Here is a 19,800-nt window from a genome sequence, read left to right on the forward strand (position 1 = left end):
CAGAAAGATCAGGACCAATGGGCGCGGCCAGGTCAGTTACAATGGACGGACTCGCCAACCAATCCGTGTCGTCAAGACCCGCTCCTCCCTCAGTTAGCCAAGCCCTGAAATGGGCGGGGCTTGTCGCGGAGTGTCCAATCCCGAGGTGCAGAGGAGGCAGGGCTGAAGAGAAGATCCGCAGAAAACCAATCAACGAGAAGTCAAGATGATTGACTGAACTTTAAACCAATAGTAGAGGCGCACAGAGCCTCCTGGACGCGCTCAACCAGTGAGCGGGCGAGGAAGGGGCGGTAACCCGGGGGTCCCGGCAGCTTCTAGTAGGTTCCAGAAGGCGGCGCGTGCGGTTGGGAACGCGGAGCGGACGAATTCGATTCAACGGGGTTCCGGGCCAGACTATGGAGCAGGTGAAGGGGGAGGGGCGGCCGGGGCTCCGGGGCAGCGCAGGCCTGTTGGCGGGGAGAAGCGAGTGGTCGGGGGCCGGGCCGCGCGGCTGAGGCGCGGGCGTGAGGGCCGCGGTCGGGCGTGTGAGGGGAGAATGGCGAGCGCCCGTCGCCCCCGCGACCCGCCGAGTGGAGCGGGAACAGGCCGGGCCGCGGCCCGGCCCCGAGGCTTCTGTGTGCCGGGCCGCCTCAGCGTGGGGAGGCCCGGGTCGGCCGCTGCGAACTTGGAGGGATCCGGTGACCGATTACCCCGGCAGCCTTCGGGGTACACGGCATCTGTGTGCGCCCGGGAAAGGGGCCCGCGCGACTGTGCGGAGAAGGCGGGCGCGGACAGTGTCACCCAGTCTTCCTGAGGCTCCAGATACATATGTCTCCCCTCCCCCAATTTTTCTTGGTGACTGTAGGGTGACTTAGGATCTGACCCTTAAAATTCCGTTCCCGATTACACAGGATTTAGTGGTTTTAGACAGTTGTGAGCCGATAGCGAGGAGCTAGAAGTCCCTGCCTGTACCGCTCAGCATCTGGGGCGCAGAGAGAGGCTGTCCTTACCTTGGTGACTTAGCTCAGGCCACAGTGGCCTGCATCTGTGAGGCCTGGAGAGGTTTTGTTACCTTGGAAGCTGTCGTTGAACCGTTGTGATTCATCCAAACACACAAAAAAGAGCACAACTTACTACTTTTACTGTGATGTATAAAGTGAAACCTTTTGTTCTGGAATACCCACTGTGAGGGACCATGGGGCCTCTCTTGTTAGTAAGATTAAATGGAGAGGTTAATCAACTTTTTGTACCCTTGGAGTAATTAAGTTGTGACTGGAATAGATAGGCTGCAGTACAGACAAGAGAAATGCTTTTTGGAATGAGCAGCACCTTGCTCTGTTACAACAGAGGTTATTTTCCTTTATTATTCATTCATTCATTCATTTAGTGTGTAGTGCTAGGGATCAAACCCAAGGCCTGGAGAATTCAGAGCTGTGGTCTACCACAGCCATCCTCCCCACCTTCCTCAGGGAAAAAAAATCCTGCCAGCCATTATACAAGTGTGCAAGTGTTGATGTAGACAGTAAGGGAATGGCTGAGCCCAGGACTGCAAACTTACAGTAAGATTGGGCAGATTTGAGTGTTGAGCTTATGGATGGCTCAGCTGATAAGGAGTTTGGTGTGTAAGAATGAAGACCCGAGTTCAGATTTTTAGTAAAATGTCGGGGGAGGGGAGACTGGAGGATCCCCAGCCAGTCTGTGAGCTCTGGGTTCATTGATAGATCTTGTCTCAGAATAAGGTGGAGAGCAGTAGAGGAGGAGACTTTGACTTCCAACTTCTGTGCACTAGCATACACACAAATAAGTTTGAATATTGAAAATTGTACGTTTGAAGAGAAGAACTCCTTCAGGTAACTCCTACAGTGGCACATAGTTTACATTTTAAGATTTATTTCTGCTGGGCATGGTGGTGCATGCACTTAATCTCAGCACTCATGAGACAGAGGTAGGCTGATAAGTAACCAGACTGCCAGAGAGAGTTGCATAGTGAGACACTCTGTCTCAAAAAACCCGAAACATTATTTTTAATGCCCTGTGTGGTGGCTCAGGTCTTCAATCCCAACACTTGGAAAGCAGAGGTAGATGGATCTACACCTTTGCATAGTGGAGTTATGGCTCAGCTGTAGCTACATAGAGAGACCCTGACTGCAAACAAGGATGTATTTTTATTTGTGTACTGTGTGTACTTTTTCTCCCTTGGCCTTCCTGTAAAGGAATGGCATTTTGGCAGTTTTGTGTCTTTTCCTTTACCTCTGCTTGCCCATCATCCTCCTTCCCTGAGAACATGGTCCCCTGCCTCTTCCTAAGTGTTGAGATTACAGGGCAAACACTGTGTACATGGACATTGGGACCTCTGTTGTATGGAAGTTTCTGATTGGTGTGCCTTGAGATTCTAAAAGCATTTGAAAGAAATAAATTCTTTGTCAGTCTTTTGAATCATGAGTAGGTGATAGTTTCATAGTAGGTGCTGTAATCATTTCAATACTGCTTGACTCAGTGGTTTGGTCTTGGCTAGAGTTAGGTCTCTTGTATCCCTGGCTGGCCTCACATTTACTGTATAAGCCAAGAGATAGCCTTCTTACTCTCCTTCCTCCACCTCATAAGGCTTGAAGTAATAGGTATATGTCACCATGCTTGGTTCTGGGATCCAACCTGGTGTTTCGGCTATCACGTGAGCTACATGCCCATCCCAGTGACAAAGTATACATCCTACTCCACTCATGTTCACGCTATGCTTGGCTTTAAAAGGGAGCTGTGAGCCTGTGATAGTTTTAATCTGAGCACTTAGGAGGCAGAAGCAGGCAGATCTCTGAGTTCGAGGACAGCTAGGGCTACACAGAAAACCCCTGTCTTGGAAAATCGGTGGTAGTAGTGTGTTGTATTTTTTTCCATAGCTAGCTTATATGCAGGGTTTTTGCTTTTTTGCTGTTCTTTTTTTTGTTTGTTTGTTTTATTTTTCTGAGATTGAGTGTCTGTGTAGCCCTGGGTATCCTAGAACTCAGGTTGGCCTGCAACTCAGTGGGTGCCTCTGCCTCCCAAGGCATGGGCTACCACTGCTCTGCAGCGTGAAGTTCTTGACCTTCTGTAGGTCAACATGACTAAAAACAACCCTTTATACACATACACACACACACAGATAATGAAAAGAAAAGCCTTTAGACCTCTAATCTCAGCTAGCGGGTGACCAGAACAGGAAGATCTCATGTTCAAGGCTAGCCTTTGAAAATTAAACTGAGACCCTGTCACAAAATGTTAAGAAGGGGAAGGGGGAAAGGCTGGAGGTGCAGCTTTGTGATGACTAGGGGAAAGGAAAGTTAATACTCTGCTTAGGCAAAGTCTCCTTCATGTTATGAAGCTCCTTGGAAATGGAGAGAATAGGATTGGATGATATTTGTCTTCATTCTCTTACCGTCTTCCTGATAGATTAATATAAAACATTGGTGGGGACTAGCTCTTCCCTTCAGGGTCAGCACAGTAAGTCTTTTTTGGCTCTTGCTGATAAAGGGAAATGGCACTAGAGCCATAATGAACACAGAGGAACAGGATCCTCTTATTCTGGAGCTTCTAGGGCATGAGAACATGTGTGCACATGTGCACATATGGCCATTACAGGGTGACCTGGTGGGGTTGGTTCTTTTTCACCCTTTACTATCCAGGTATCTAACTTAGATTGTCAGGCCTGGGGTTTGTTTGTTTGTTTGTTTGTTTGTTTAATTTCATTGGGGCCCGATTTTGAGACAGTGGTTTCTATATAGCCTGGAAGTCAGATTCCTTCAGTCCTAGGAGTATAGGTGTGTGCCACCATGTGTCTGTCTGCTCAGTCATGTATCTGAGCATGTTCAGCTCTTCCTACGTTCAATATACCATTCAGATTTTTTAAAATTTTATGTTCATTGGTGTTGTGCCCGCACATATATATGTATATCTGTGTGAGGGTATCAGAGGCCCTGAAATTGGAGTTACAGATAAACATGAGCAAGCTATGAGGGTGTTGGGAATTGAACCCAGGTCTTCTGGAAGAGCAGCCAATGCTCTTAACTACTAAGCCATCTCCAGCTACAATTCAGATCTTTGGAAAGCTTTGACAAATGAATTTGCTTTTCACAGTAAGCCAGTTTGCACTAGAGGGGCCGAGTTCTCTACCAGTGGAGGACAGAGAAGTCTTCGTGCCTGTTTTGTTTTCCCTGCTAGTTTCCAGAGGTATAGGAGAACATGGCTGGATTAGCATTTTTCTCTTATTGAGCAGTAGTGGCCAGCTAGTTGATACTTCAGAAGAATAAGTAAAGTCTTAACACCCCAGGGGAGAGAATTCAGTTCTGTGGAGTGAAGCTGTACTGAGGCCTGCCTTTCCTCCTCAGGTGAACGAGCTAAAGGAGAAGGGCAATAAGGCCCTGAGTGCTGGGAACATTGATGATGCCTTACAATGCTACTCTGAGGCAATTAAACTAGATCCCCAGAACCATGTGCTCTATAGCAATCGCTCTGCAGCCTACGCCAAGAAAGGAGACTACCAGAAGGCCTATGAGGACGGCTGTAAGACTGTTGACCTGAAACCTGACTGGGGCAAGGTAAGCTGAATGAAGAGTTGCACTCTGCACAGGTTTTCTAAGAACCTTGGGTCTTGCCGGGCACACGACTTTAATCCCAGCATTTGGGAGGCAGAGGCAGGCAGATTTCTGAGTTCAGGGCCAACCTGGTATACAGAGTGAGTTCCAGGACAGCCAGGACTATACAGAGAAACCCTGTCTCAAAAAACAAAACAACAACAAAAAAAAAAACAAAAAAAACTTTGGGTCTTGTCTGTAGTTCCTAATTAGCAGGCCCTCCTGACCTGTCTAGTTGACTGTAGGTTGCTCCTTAGGACCTTCCTGCCTACCCTGTCTGAAGGTACCCCTTGAAGCAAGAACACTTACTTCTCAAGTTTGTTACTGTCAATTGTAAGACAGGTTTTATTAGTTGTGCAGATAAGAAATGAAGCATTACGCCAGGCAGTCTTGGTTCACGCCTTTAATCCCAGCACTTGGGAGGCAGAGGCAGAGGCAGGCGGATTTCTGAGTTGGAGGCCAGCCTGGTCTACAGAGTGAGTTCCAGGACAGCCAGGGCTATACAGAGAAACCCTGTCTCGAAGAAAAAAAAAAAAAAAAAAAAAAAAAAAAGAAAAGAAATGAAATGAAGCGTTGCTAAATAAACTTGACAGTTTGTGACCATGGGTTGCATGGAGATTTATGCACCTTTGTCTGGATTCTTTTAGTATCAGTGTTGATGTATCCTTTCCCTATTTGCTGGTTGGCCTTGGGTCTAAAAAGTACATGGCAGGAGGGCCAACCAGAGTAGCATATACCTTTAATCCCAACACTTGGAAAATAGAGACAGGTGGAATTTGAGGCCACCCACAGCTACATGAGACCCTGTCTTAGGAAAAAAGGGAGGGCTGGTGAGACAACACCGTTGGTAGCTCTTCCAGAGGACCTGGGTTTAATTTTCAGCATCTACATGGTGGATGAGAACTGTCTTTAACTCCACTCTCAGGGAACCCAGTGCCATCTTCTGGCCATTGTAGATACCAGGCATACATGTGGTGCACAGATACACACGCAGGGAGAACACCCTTATGCGTTAAATGAATAAAAACAAAACCCTAATAGGCTCTTTGAGTTGATCTGAATTTACTTCTGTATGACCTCTATTTACTATAATTTTTGGGCTGTTCAGGGTTATTCAAGAAAAGCAGCAGCCCTTGAGTTCCTAAACCGGTTTGAAGAAGCCAAACGAACCTATGAAGAAGGTTTAAAACATGAAGCCAATAATCTGCAGCTTAAGGAGGGCTTGCAGAACATGGAGGCCAGGTTGGCAGGTGGGTACTCACATTCTCTTTTATGTAATGGGATTAATTTTTAAAACAATGCCATCCTCCCCAAAGTGAAGGTAGGTAGGATATGTTGGATATCATGGAGACTGAAGTTAGCTTTTCATACTAATGCACTTTCTTTCATTTGGGCAGAGAGGAAATTCATGAATCCTTTCAACTTGCCTAATCTGTACCAGAAGTTAGAGAATGATCCTAGGACAAGGACACTGCTCAATGACCCCACCTACAGGGAACTAATAGAGCAGCTACAGAACAAGCCTTCAGACCTGGGCACGTAAGTAGAGACAATAGGAACTCTTTTTTTTTTGTTTTTGTTTTTTCGAAACAGGGTTTCTCTGTATAGCCCTGGCTGTCCTGGAACTCACTCTGTAGACCAGGCTGGCCTCCAACTCAGAAATCCGCCTGCCTCTGCCTCCCAAGTGCTGGGATTAAAGGCGTGTGCCACCACCACCCGTTGACAATAGGAACTCTTAACAGAAGCTCTCTGATAAGGACCACGGAGTAGGACGGGTTTTGTAATTTGCATTTATAAAAAAAAGGTCGGAGCTGGGCGTGCTCCTTTAATCCCAGCACTTGGGAGGCAGTGACAGGTGGATTTCTGAGTTCACAGCCAGCCTGGTCTACAGAGTGAGTTCCAGGACATCCAGGGCTAAACAGAGAAACCCTGTCTCTCCTAGAACTTTAGCTTTGCTTATTTTTGTAATGCTGAGGATCAAACTCTGGCCCTTACTCATGCTAGGCAAATGCTGTTTCTGAGCTGTACTCTTGGCTTTCATCATGTTAGTAGGTAAGAATCATCCACATATAGGAATCTGTTAATAAGTGCACAGGTAAGGAGCAGTTGTAGAAGCCAGCCTTGGTAGTACACATCTCTCATTCCAGCTACTTGGATGATTTTCTTGCTTTTTGTTTGTGTTGTTTTTAGGGAGTTTTTGTACATTACCCTGGCTGTTCTGGAACTCACTATGTACATCAGGCCAGTCCCTAACTAGAGCCCCACTTACCTCTGCCTCTTAAGTGCCAAAATAAAGGAATGCACCGTTGTAGCTGGCTTTTTAAAAGTTCTTGTTTTTTTGTTTTTCCCCTGTCTTATAGCTGGAGTTACAGTGTTTGTGAGCCACCTGATATGAGTGCTGGGATCTGGGCTCTGGTATAATTAATTTTTGAGGCATCTCTCCAAACCTTCATTTCTCTTTAAAAATATTTATTTCCTTATTTTATTTTAACTTTTATTTGTTCTGAGACAGTCTCTCTGTGTAACCCTGGCCATCCTTGAACTCCCTCTATAGATAAGGCTGGTCTTAAGCTCAGAGATCTGCCTGCCTCCAAAGTGCTGGAATTAAAGATGTTTGCTACTACTCCTGGCTTGAAATTTCAGTTTTTATTATTTTAAGTTAATATATGCTTGTTGTCTACATATGGGCAGGCATGTGTGAGTTCAGGTGCCTGAGATCAGAGGTGTCTCTTTGAGCTAGAATTTCAGAAGGTTGGGAGTTGCCAAGCATGAGTGCTGGGAACAGAACTTGAGTCTGTGCAAGAACAGTATGCCTTCTTAACTATAGAGCCATTTCTCCAGCCTATTCTTTCTTTTGATCAATCTAGGAAACTACAAGACCCCCGGGTCATGACTACTCTCAGTGTTCTCCTTGGGGTTGATCTGGGCAGTATGGATGAAGAGGAAGAGGCAGCAACACCCCCACCCCCACCTCCTCCCAAAAAGGAGGCCAAGCCAGAACCAATGGAAGAAGATCTTCCAGAGAATAAGAAACAGGTCTTGTTTTTTTTTCTCCTTTAAACTATCACACATTTACATAATGCCAAACTGATTAGAAAGTAAACATGGGTATGTCTGCAGATGGTAGCTGAGAAATGGTTTGGAGCTAGGGGTATACTTCAATTTGTGAGTGCCTGCCAAGAATGCATGGGGCCCTGGGTTTGAAACTTAAGAAAGTTTCATTATGCATCTTAGGCTGGCCTTAAACTTAGGATGAGTCTCTTCTCAACTGCTGGAATTAGTAAGTTTTTATGTTTTATTTGGTTGGTTGGTAGTTTTGAGATAGGGTCTTACCATAGAACAGGCTGGTCTTAAACTCAGATCTATCTGCTTCTGCCTCCTGGATACTGAGATTAAAAGTGTGTGCTTTATTTTTACTTTATGTGTATGAGTGTTTTGTTCCCCATGTATGTCTCTGCACCACATTTGTCTTAGTTTGCATTTCCATTCCTGTGAAGAGACATCATGACTTAGGCAGCTCTTTTGAAAAAAAAAAGGTCAAGTATTTAATTGGGGCTTGCTTACAGTTTCAGAGGTTTGGTCCATTATCATGATAGCAGGAGGCATGGCATCATATAGGCAGACATGATGCAGGAGGAGCCAACAGTTCAACATCTTGATCTGAAGGCAGCTAGGAGGAGACTTTGAGTGTTTCATACTTGGGCAGAGCTTGGGCATTTAAGACCTCAAGGCCACACCACCTAATGGTGGCCAGGTATTTAAACACATGAATCTGTTGACATCATACCTATTTAAACTACCACATTCATGCCTATTGCCCATGGAGGCCAAAAGAGGGTGTCAGATCTTTGAATCTGGAGTTAGAAGTGGTTGTAAGACAACATTATGGGTCCTCTATAAGTGCTTAACTGTTGAGCCAGCTCTCCAGGGCTGTCATTCTATGGCTTAATTCTTTACATGGATTCTGGAGAATTGAATTCAGATTCCTGCGCCTGCTAGGTGAATACTTTACCAACTGATTAATTGGCTCTCTAGTCCATTTTTGAGTATATGGTATGTGCTGAGCTTGCTGTTGTTGTTTGAGTGGCTAAGAATAAAAGATCACGCTGGGTGGTGGTGAAACACGCCTTTAATCCCAGCACTTGGGAGGCAGAGGCAGGCAGATTTCTGAGTTCGAGGCCAGCCTGGTCTATAGAGTGAGGTCCAGGACAGCCAGGGCTACACAGAGAAACCCTGTCTCGAAAAACCAAGAGGGAGAGAGAGAGACAGACAGACACAGAGAGAGAATGAGAATATATGAGAATGGAGCATCACCTGAGGCACAAGTGTTTTGAGACCTGCCTGGGCAATAGTGAAATTGTGCCTGAAAGGGAAAAAAAAAGTTCAAATACATCAGAGGATCAGTGAGATGTCTTAATAGGAAAAGGCATTGCTGCCAAGCTTAACAACCTGATTTTTGTCGTTGAGATCTACATGGTACAAGAGAACTAAATATTTTGCAACTGTTAGGTGGAGATTAGAAGGATGCCAACAGTTCTTCAGAGGACCCAGTTTTGATTCCCAACACCCACTTGATGATATACAACCATTAGTAACTCTTAAGTACCTTCATTGGTGTTTTTGCCTGCATGTATGTCTTGTGTGAGGATGTCAGATCTTGGAGTATAGACAGCTGTGAACTACCATGTGGTGCTGGGAATTGAACCCTGGTTCTCTGGAAGAGTAGTCAGTGGTCCTGACTGCTGACCCATCTTGTCAGTCACCTAAAATACATGTTTTAAAAGTTAAAAAATAAAAATTTAAAGTAAGTTTGATTTTTGAAAGTGTTCTCTGCATAGGCCTGGGTATCTTAGAGCTGGCTCTATAGATCATTCTGGCTTCAAACTTAGAGATCCACCTGCCTTTGCCTTCATAGCTGGGCAGTGGTGGCACACACCTTTTATCTCCCAGCACTTAGGAGGCAGAGGCAGACAGATATCTGAATTTGAGGCCATTCTGTTCTACAGAGCAATCCAGGACAACCAGGGCTACACAGAGAAACTGTCTCCTAAAACCAAAATAAACAGCAACCAACCAAAAAAATTGTTTTTGTAGCAACAACTTTTTTTTTTTTTTTTTGGTTGTGCATGCCTCTTATTAAAGAAATTCTGTCTTGAACACCCACTCACCCCCTCCAGAGTTTTGTATGTGTGTGAGTGTTTTCCTGTGTTTATCTGCACCACATGCATGCCAGTACCTATGGAGGTTACAGGAAGGTGTCATCCTCTGAGACTGGAGTTAACAATGAGCAGTTGTGAACTGCTATGGGTGCTGAGAACTGAACTTGGATCCTTGGCAAGAGCAAGAAAGAAGTGATCTTAATTGCTGATCTAGTTTTCTAGCCGCCAGGAACATAGATATATAAAATACATGAGGAAGAATTCCTAGCCAGGCAGTGGTGGCGCACGCCTTTAATCCCAGCACTTGGGAGGCAGAGGCAGGCGGATTTCTGAGTTCTAGGCCAGCCTGGTCTACAGAGTGAGTTCCAGGACAGCCAGGGCTACAGAGAGAAACCCTGTCTCAAAACACACACACACACACACACACACACACACACACACACACACACACACACGGAGAGAAAACAAAACCAAAAAAAGAAAGAATTCCTGTGGTGACAGGAGGATTGTGAGGTAGCAGTTTGTGTTGCACAGGGAGACTCTGTTTTGTTTGTAAGTGTATGTTTGAAATGTATGTTTGCTCTTTACAAGCCATTTCCTAGTAGTGCTAGGGTATTGGAGTGCTTCAGCAGTGACGATGGACCCTCCTCATGTGCTGTCAGCATGAACACTGAGTAGAGCAGATAGAATTGTGAGGGGTAATAGGCCCTTCTTTGCTCAGAGTATGGTGTCTGCATCAGTCCCGAGGCTTTGGCCTCCTGATGGGATATGGTTTCAGGTGGGTGTCCACTTGGCGATGCTCTTCCAGAGCAAGAGACATGTGTCTAAAGAATTGTGTTTCCCCTCTCATAGTCAGAAACAGCAGATTGTTGCCAAATTTAGTACTCTTAAATGGGTGAGTGCTGGTTGCTCAGGGTGCCTCAGCTGGAAAAAGGCCCTCCGTGTGGGTGGAGAGAGCAGTTCTGAAGACTCCTGCTGTTCCTTTGGCCCTTTCTGATCTTCTTACTGTGCCTGTGTTCCCTAATAGATAGCCAAGATCTCAAGATAGCCACAACAGCCAGCTTGTGGCTGCCTCTCAAAAACATGACACCAAATTATACCATCTTCTTCAGTTGCTTTGAGTTGAGAGGATTTCCTCTCTCTCAGAGAAGCCCTCTGCTGCCTGGTAAAGATCTAAGAGAGTAGATGGAAAAACGAGTCAGATAAAGTACACTAGAGCCCTGACTCACTTGACTCTGACTAGTATCTGAAGAGACCTTTATGAGGGAGGACTTACTTCTGGTAATGTTGGGGCACGTGCTAAGTGACCCTGTGACAGAGCATGCACTTGGCTGGCAGGTAGTGATGCACCTTTTCCAACCCCATCTAGGCACTCAAAGAAAAGGAGTTGGGAAATGATGCCTACAAGAAGAAAGATTTTGACAAGGCCCTGAAGCATTATGACAGGGCGAAGGAACTGGACCCTACCAATATGACTTACATAACTAATCAAGCAGGTGAGGCTTAGAAACCAGGGTCAAGAGAGCTGTTAGGCACTCTCGAGGGAAGAAACAAGGACTGTCTTGATTGTTCTCATTCTTCATGGCAGCTGTGCACTTTGAAAAGGGTGACTACAACAAATGCCGGGAGCTCTGTGAGAAGGCCATTGAAGTGGGCAGAGAGAACCGAGAGGACTACCGGCAGATTGCCAAGTATGCCTACCACTGAACCCACCATGCTGGGACCTGAAACCCTTGTTGAAAGCCGCAATTCTAGGCTGCTTAGCCAGCTTTGTTTAGAATCAGTTTGTATTTTCTTTGAGGGTTGATCTTGTTTCTGACTCTGCTTTTTCTCTCTTGTCTTCATCAGAGCTTATGCCCGTATTGGCAATTCCTATTTCAAAGAAGAAAGGTACAAGGATGCTATCCATTTCTACAACAAGTCTCTGGCAGAGCACCGAACCCCAGATGTGCTCAAGAAGTGCCAGCAGGTGGGTCTGAAAAGAACAGGGCTATCATGTACCTGTTTTTGTTTTATATGTGTTGGTGTTTGCTTGCATGTCATTTAAATGATTCTAGCCCTATTGTTTGGTCATATCTTGTAGGAAATGCTCTGGACCTATTAGCAAGGTTCTTTTCTTTTTCCTTTTTTTTTTTTTTTGGTTTTTTGAGACAGGGTTTCTCTGTAGCCCTGGCTGTCCTGGAACTCACTCTATAGAACAGGCCGGCCTCGAACTCAGAAATCCGACTGCCTCTGCCTCCCAAGTGCTGGGATTAAAGGCGTGCACCACCACCGCCCAGCCTGTTAGCAAGGTTCTAATCTTGTTACAACTTCTTTTTGTTTTTCCTTTTATTGTTAAGACAGGGTCTAGCCAGGACTACACAGAGAAAACCTGTCTTGAAAAACAAAAAAAAAAGAAAAGAAGCTAGCCTGCTCTATCTACAGAGTGAGTTCCAGAACAGCCAGGGCTACACAGAGAAACCCTGTCTCGAAAAACCAAAACAAAACAAAAAAAAAAGACAGGGTCTGTCTCTATTATATAGCACTGACTGTCCTGGAACTCTATATAGACCAGAATGGCCTAGAACTCAAGAGTAATCCGCCTGTTTAAATGCTGGGATTATAGGCTTGCACCACGATGCCCTGTCTCATTATTTTGGTAGCCAGAGCAGTATGATGCCATTTGTAATAAATAATGTAGTGGAGTGTTTTGCACTCAGTCCTCTGTTGCTATGAAGAGACACCATGACCAAGGCAGCTGCTTGTTTGTTTGTTTATTGAGACAGAGTTTCTCTGTATAACTGCCCTGGCTGTCTTGGAACTATTTGTAGACCAGGCTGGCCTTGAACTCAGAGATCTACCTGTCTCTCCCTCCCAAGCACTGGAATTAAAGACATCCACTGCCCAGCAAGAGAAAACATTTCATTGAGGAGCTTGCTAGCAGTTTCTGAGGTTTTGTTCTTTTATCATTCTGGGGGACATGGTGGGAGGCACATAGGCACTGGAGTAGTAGCTGAGAGCTACATCCAGATATGTAGGCAGAGACAGGGAAACTGGTCCTGGCATGGGCTTTTTAAACCTCAAAGTCCACACACAGTTACATACTTCCTCTAACAATTGCATAGCCCATATATTCCCCCACCCCTACAGCTAAGTATTCACATATATGAGACTATGGAGGCCATTCTTTTTTGTTTTGTTTTGTTTTGTTTTGTTTTTTTCGAGACAGGGTTTCTCTGTATAGCCCTGGCTGTCCTGGAACTCACTCTGTAGACCAGGCTGGCCTCGAACTCAGAAATCCACCTGTCTCTGCCTCCCAAGTGCTGGGATTAAAGGCGTGCGCCACCACCGCCCGGCTTATGGAGGCCATTCTTATTCAAGCTACCACAGGGAGTAATTTCACAAAATGATTTGTCAGGCTCAGCATTGTAGCACATGACTGTATTCTGAGCTACTCTGGAATCCAAGACTCTGGGGTATCGTTCAGAACCAGCCTGGGTAGTATATAGTGAAGGATCCCAACCAGTCCTTCACTAACTCTCGAGAAAATACTGTGCTATGTTTAGCTTTCATAGAGCTGCCCTCTTGTGTGTTTTTACATTTTACACATTTATTCGTTTGGGGTTGGGTATATGTCACAGTGTAGGTATGGGGGTCAAGACAAAATTGCAAAGCTTAAGTTGGCCTCCCATGTATGACCTTGAACTCCTTATAATTTTACCTATATTCCTCTACCTTGCGACAACTGGGATCACAGGTATAGGCTGCCACAACAGTTGTACAGTACTGGTGATTGTTTGTGAGCCCTCATCTATGTTAAACAGACAACTCCACCACCTAAGCTGCATCCCCAACCTAAGTAGGGCTGGGTTTTGAATCAAACATATGCAAATACTTTTCTGTTTTAACAGTGTACCTTGATAAGGAGAAATGTTTTTTAAATATATTTTTTGTGTTGCCTATGTGCTTCACTGAGCAACATCTTCAGCCCAAGAATGAGATGAAAATCTTGCCCTAGAACTCTGAAATGCAAAATCCTAATAAGGGGCCACCCAAAGGGCCAAGCAGGTTACGGTGTTTACCACCAAGCCTGACAACTGTACTGGAGTTCAATCCACAGAACTCATGTTCTAGGGAACTTAAGGAAAACCACCTGGCTGGGCAGTGGTGGCGCACGCCTTTAATCCCAGCACTTGGGAGGCAGAGGCAGGCGGATTTCTGAGTTCGAGGCCAGCCTGGTGTATCTACAGAGTGAGTTCCAGGACAGCCAGGACTACACAGAGAAACCCTGTCTCGAAAAACCAAAAAAAAAAAAAAAAAACCAAAGAGAGGGAGAACCACCCCAAGTTGTTTCTGATCTCCACACAGACAGTGGTGTACAAGTACACATACACATAAATAAATGTAAAAAGGTTTTGGTTTTAATTCTAATTTGGCCTTTCAGTATAGTCAGTGTTTAGATGTTTAAATTACTATGCTAATTTTTGTCGTCATTGATTTTGTTTGTTTTGTGTTTTGTTTTTTAGGCAGAGAAAATTCTGAAGGAACAAGAGCGACTGGCTTATATCAACCCTGACTTGGCTTTGGAGGAGAAGAACAAGGGCAATGAATGCTTCCAGAAAGGTACCAGCGCTGTCCAGGAAGCCTCAGCTCTGTGTGCGGCTTCTGCACCTGCTTGCAAGGCGTACTTTGCAGGAGAGGGAAGGGTGGTTTTTGGCTATCATAAAAGTCTTCTTTTTGCTAAATGTTGTGGCTTCTGGGGAGGATGTTGATATTTTTTTTTTCAAGATACAGATTTCTGTGTAGTCCTGACTGTCCTGGAACTCAGATCCATCTGCCTCTGCCTCCTAAATTTTGGGATTAAAGACATGTACTATTAACCACCCTACCAATTTTGGGAGGAAGGTGCTTGTGGGTTTTTTTTTTTTTTTTTTTTTTTTTTTTTTGATTTATTTATTTATTATATGTAAGCACACTGTAGCTGTCTTCAGACACCCATATGAGGGCATCAGATCTCATTGTAGATGGTTGTGAGCCACCATGTGGTTGCTGGGATTTGAACTCATGACCTCTAGAAGAGCAGTCAGTGCTCTTAACCGCTGAGCCATCTCACCAGCCCCGGTGCTTGTGTTTTTAATCCCAGTACTCTGGCTGAAGCAGGAACTCTATAGGCAGAGTTCTCCAGGCTTGATGACAAAAAAGAGTTCAGGCCAGTTGATGGTACTTAGTGAGACCCTGTCTCAAAAACAAACAGATGCATGTGATTCCGACAATTGGGAGACTGAGACAGGCAGATCTCTGGGGGGTTCCAGAACCCCTAATTACAATGGGAAACCCTGTTTCAAATAACAGAAACAGCTGGGTGGTGGTAGCCTATACCAAGCAGGAGGATTTCTTAAGTTTGAGGCTAACCTGATCTACACAGAGAAACCCTATCTTAAAAACCAAATAAATAAACAAAATAGCAGAAGCAAATCATTCCTAGCTAGCTAGACATGGTAATGAACATGGCAGTCCTGATACTCAGGAGACTGAGGCAGCACTACAGCCTGAGCAGCTGCAGTTCCAAGCCAGCTGAGCTAATGGAAGTTGTTGTTATGTAACTATCTAGGGGACTACCCCCAGGCCATGAAGCACTATACAGAAGCCATTAAAAGGAACCCAAGAGATGCCAAACTGTACAGCAACCGAGCTGCCTGCTACACCAAGCTCCTGGAGTTTCAGCTGGCACTCAAGGTGAGGCCTGAGAGTTCTGGGTTTACTTGAGGTGAGACCTGGAGTTACTATAAGCCTTTGCAGGGAGCCAAGCCTCTTTTTCTTGTCCTCTCTTCAGTGGGTTAATGTTCTTAGTAAGATTCTAAGTTGACAGTAATGGTAGTCTTTGTGGGAAGTTGGAGACCTGTGTCTGCCTGACCTCCCCAGCCCTTCAAAGTCAGTGGTTGAGCTTATGTAAGTCTGTGTGGCTCCTGTGCTCTCCCTAAATCTCCTGGGGCTTTTTCCTTCCCATTCTTCCTCAGTGTTTTTCTTTCTGTATTTTTTTTTTTAATGTGTATGAGTATTTTGCCTGCATTGTACATATGTGTGCCAGGTATGTAACCTCATGTCCTCAGAGGTCAGAAGAGGGCATTGGCTCCCCTAGAATAAGTTATAGATGGCTGCAAGTTAAGTGGCTGCTGGGAATTGAACTCAGGTCCTTTCAAGAGCAGTAAGTATCCTTAACTGCTGAGCCATGTCTAGTCCCCTTTTCTTTTTTTCATATTTTCTTTAGAATAGTCCACACTGGCTTCAAACTCACAATTCTTGTCCTTCAGCCTCTTGAGTGGCAAGTTGATAGCCAGTTACAACACCTGATTCTGTGTCTGAGTGCATGTGCTCAGTTGGTGATGGTTCCACAACTGCTGCAGGCAGGGTTTGCTCCGTCCAGTGAGCCCCAGCACTGGGATTTTAAGTGTCTCTTCCCACGCCTGGCTTTTATATGGGCACTGGAGGAGAGTGGATGCAGGTCTTCATGCTTGCACTTCTTTGACTCAGCCAGCTCATCAGCTCCTGATTGTGTTTTTTGGTAGGGTCTCACTAGTATAAGCTCAGGCTGGCTTCAAATTTGAGCTCATTAGAGATGTGCCACACTGCTTGGCTTCAAGTTTTATTTTTGGTGCCATCATCTTTGTGGTGTATCCTGAAAGTAACATTGTAGCTGCACTTTGATACTTTATGGGTTCTTTTTCCCAGGCTTTATCATCATCATCCCCACCATTTCACCCCTATTACTAGATAGGGTAGAAAAGATAGAGGAGAGAAGAGAGAGATCCCTGAGCATGACTGCTAACAAACTGTATCCAGTCACCTAAACAAACATCACACAATCGCAGAAACCATCTGCAGCCAACAAAACCATGCCTTTGTAAGAACATAAGGCAAATCATAGTCAGCTGCTTCAGACAGTAGGTCCACATCCCACACCTGGGATTAAAACGGAAGCACATTCTTACAATATTTCTGTAGTTTTTAAAGAAACCAAAATTTCAGAATTGTCAGTACATAACACACTGGCTGCAAGGGTCACATCAGAACCTGATGAACTTATGAGGCAGTGTATCCCAACTGTAGATTCTCTCCCCCTCACCTCCCAGATTGACTCCTCACAGGAAAGAGTAGGCCTCCAAAGGATATCATCCAAACACGGCACAAGATAATAAGAGCCAGGCACAAACCCTTACGTCAAGGCTGGGCAAGGCAACCCAATAGGAGGAAAAGGAGTCCCAAGAGCAAGCAAGAGAACCAGACTCCCCTAAACACCAAACCAACAACCATAACATATGCAAAGGACCTAGTGCAGATCCATGTAGGCTCTGTGATTGCCACCACTTGATACTTCATTTGATACAGTTCATTTGAGCCCTGCTTAGCTAATGCCTCCGGCTGTGGTCTCCCACTATCTTTGGCCACTCTGGCTTCCATAATTCTTCCCCTCCCTCTTCCATGAGCTTTCTCAAGGTCTGAGAGGAGGGACCAAGTGGAGTCCTCCACCCTGGACTCTGTCTCACACAGGTTGGGATGCAAGTTTCTGCGTTCACTCCCATCTGTGCCAGAAGCAGCCTCTCTGGTAACAGCTGGACTAGGCACTGATTCATGAACATAGTAGTTCTTTGCTGTCTGCTTTCTTTTTTGAGTTAAAAGTCTCATGTAATCTTAGCTGATCTGGAACCCAGAGATGATTTGTTTACATTTTTCTGTTTGTCCAAAGTGTGTAAAAGTTTCAAGCATAATTCTTAATTAAGGCAGTGAGTGTTGTTTCTATGCCTGCTCTCAGGTAGAAGTGTCCTACCTATTCATGTTGATCATAGCACCAGCTTTGAGGGGTTGGTTATCTGGAGCTGTCCTTTTTGGTACTCTTTCTCCTTTTAAGTTGCTCTCCAGGAACCCAGGGGCCTGGATTTGACAGGATCAGCAGAGTCAGGGCATAGTAGCTGGCTGCTGTGCACCTTGGAGGGGAGAGAACCTAATTACTTTTCTTCCTTCCTAGGACTGTGAAGAGTGCATCCAGCTAGAGCCAACCTTCAGTAAGTTTTCATTTTTCTCCTGTGCCATGATATTGTCCCCAGAGATTTTGAGTGCTTCTGAAGCATGTAGGCAGAAAGGGAGGATCTCCTTCAGAAACTACTGAGTTGGTGTCTTACCTGTCTTATTTGTAGTCAAGGGTTATACACGGAAAGCAGCTGCTCTGGAAGCCATGAAGGACTATACAAAAGCCATGGATGTGTACCAAAAGGCATTAGACCTGGACTCCAGCTGTAAGGTGGGCTGCTGTTGGCCTGTAAGGATCACCCCCATTGGATTTTCTTTTGGGTGTTTTCTGTGGTCCTTCGTGTCCTTCCCAAATGCTTCAGTTTCTAATGTCTCTCCTTTTTTTCCCCTTTGTCAATGATCAGTTGTCTTGGACCTGCTCAAACAGTGAGCCAAACATGTTGACCGCCACTCTCTTGGTCTTTTCTGGAATGTAGGAAGCAGCAGATGGTTACCAACGTTGTATGATGGCACAGTACAACAGACACGATAGCCCTGAGGATGTGAAGCGACGGGCCATGGCTGACCCTGAGGTGCAGCAGATAATGAGTGACCCAGCCATGAGGCTCATCCTGGAGCAGATGCAGAAGGATCCCCAGGCTCTGAGCGAGTAAGTTGAGTAGAAATGCTGGAGAAGTGAGGGAATTCTGTCAGTCTTTTTTTTTTTTTTTGGTTTTTCGAGACAGTGTTTCTCTGTGTAGCCCTGGCTGTCCTGGAACTCACTCTGTAGACCAGGCTGGCCTCGAACTCAGAAATCCGCCTGCCTCTGCCTCCCAAGTGCTGGGATTAAAGGCGTGCGCCACCACCGCCCGGCTCTATCAGTCTTTTAATGTATGATTTAGGTAAGTGCTCTGAGTCATCTTTCCATCAATAACCACTGGGCCATCTCTTTAGCCCTGAATCAGCAATCTTAACAAAACAGTGGTGGTGCAGAGAGCCTATGGGCTTCCTTTTCCTATTAGTCTGATAGCCAAAGCTTCTGTTGGGAAGGGTGTTTATACTAGGCTTTCAACTATGCAGACACACAGTAGGATAGGCACGTTCTCCCTGTCCTGTCTGGTGAAAAGGACTTTTGCCTGACCAGAGTCTTTGAGAATACTCTGCAAGCCAAGGAACTTGGGTGGAAGGAGATAGCAGCTCTCTAAGAACAAGTTTCAGTTAACTGCATCTTTTTTTCTAGACACTTAAAGAATCCTGTAATAGCACAGAAGATCCAGAAGCTGATGGATGTGGGTCTGATTGCAATTCGGTGATAACTTGATTTTCCCCTCTTCCCTTCGCCGATGAGGAAAGGCGAGCTGGGACGGTGGCGAGCAGCATTGGGCAGAGGGGGGAGAAGAAAGGCTTATCTTTATATTTATACATGCCTACAAGGAAGACAGACTCATCCAGCGCCACCTTGGGCCCTCCCAGCACACGCATGGTCTCTTCACTGCTGCCCTCAATTCCGAGTGTCCTTCCCTGCCCACCCCCAGCCTCCCCGTCATTGTCTCGGCTGCTCCCCTATAGTTGGTTATTTTTTATTTGGGGCAGTGGGTGCATACGGGGAGGGGAGGGTATTCTTCCCAACCTAGGGTCCCAGCTGTCTTTACTTGTTCTTACCCACGTCCCTCCTCAATAAAACAAGCCAGTCAGGCGTGGTTATATGTTGCTATGGTCTCCAGTGACTTTCTTCTCTAAAGACACACAGTAGTGCTGAGTTGGAAGCCAACACTTCCTGCCTGAGCGTGGCCTGCCTTTTCTAGAAAGCCTTGAAAGAAAGGTTGCTGAAGAGTGAGCTGTTTTGTCAGGGTGGCCACTAGGTGGAAGTGTTGCTTAACAACTGATGACCTACCTGTAGGCTGATCAGCTTTGGGTTGATGTTCCTGTTGTTCTTAGTAGTCTTAGAGTAAGCCTGCTAGCTGCAGAGAACACTAAACCTAACCTAGACCCAAAGTGGATCAGAAAGCAGGCCTCCTGAGAGAGTAGTACCGACAACAGCTCCTGCTGCTCTAATCCTGAGCTCAACACCACTG

General features: G+C 45.5%; 1 protein-coding gene across 1 annotated transcript; it reads left to right on the plus strand.

Moving 5' to 3' along the window:
- The first annotated feature begins 251 nt into the window (after positions 1-251).
- Positions 252-19,437, plus strand: Stip1 (stress induced phosphoprotein 1). Its single transcript, XM_028771204.1, has 14 exons — positions 252-404; positions 4,338-4,547; positions 5,692-5,833; positions 5,981-6,122; positions 7,451-7,619; positions 11,112-11,238; positions 11,331-11,433; positions 11,591-11,711; positions 14,248-14,344; positions 15,333-15,457; positions 17,745-17,781; positions 17,914-18,017; positions 18,223-18,395; positions 18,966-19,437. The coding sequence occupies exons 1-14, from the start codon at positions 396-398 to the stop codon at positions 19,036-19,038; spliced, it is 1,632 nt and encodes a 543-aa protein (XP_028627037.1). The 5' UTR covers positions 252-395; the 3' UTR covers positions 19,039-19,437.
- The last annotated feature ends 363 nt before the right edge of the window (positions 19,438-19,800 follow it).

The sequence above is a fragment of the Grammomys surdaster genome, unplaced genomic scaffold (assembly GCF_004785775.1).
Source record: "Grammomys surdaster isolate TR1022 unplaced genomic scaffold, NIH_TR_1.0 205, whole genome shotgun sequence".
In the NCBI taxonomy this organism is placed as follows: domain Eukaryota; kingdom Metazoa; phylum Chordata; class Mammalia; order Rodentia; family Muridae; genus Grammomys; species Grammomys surdaster.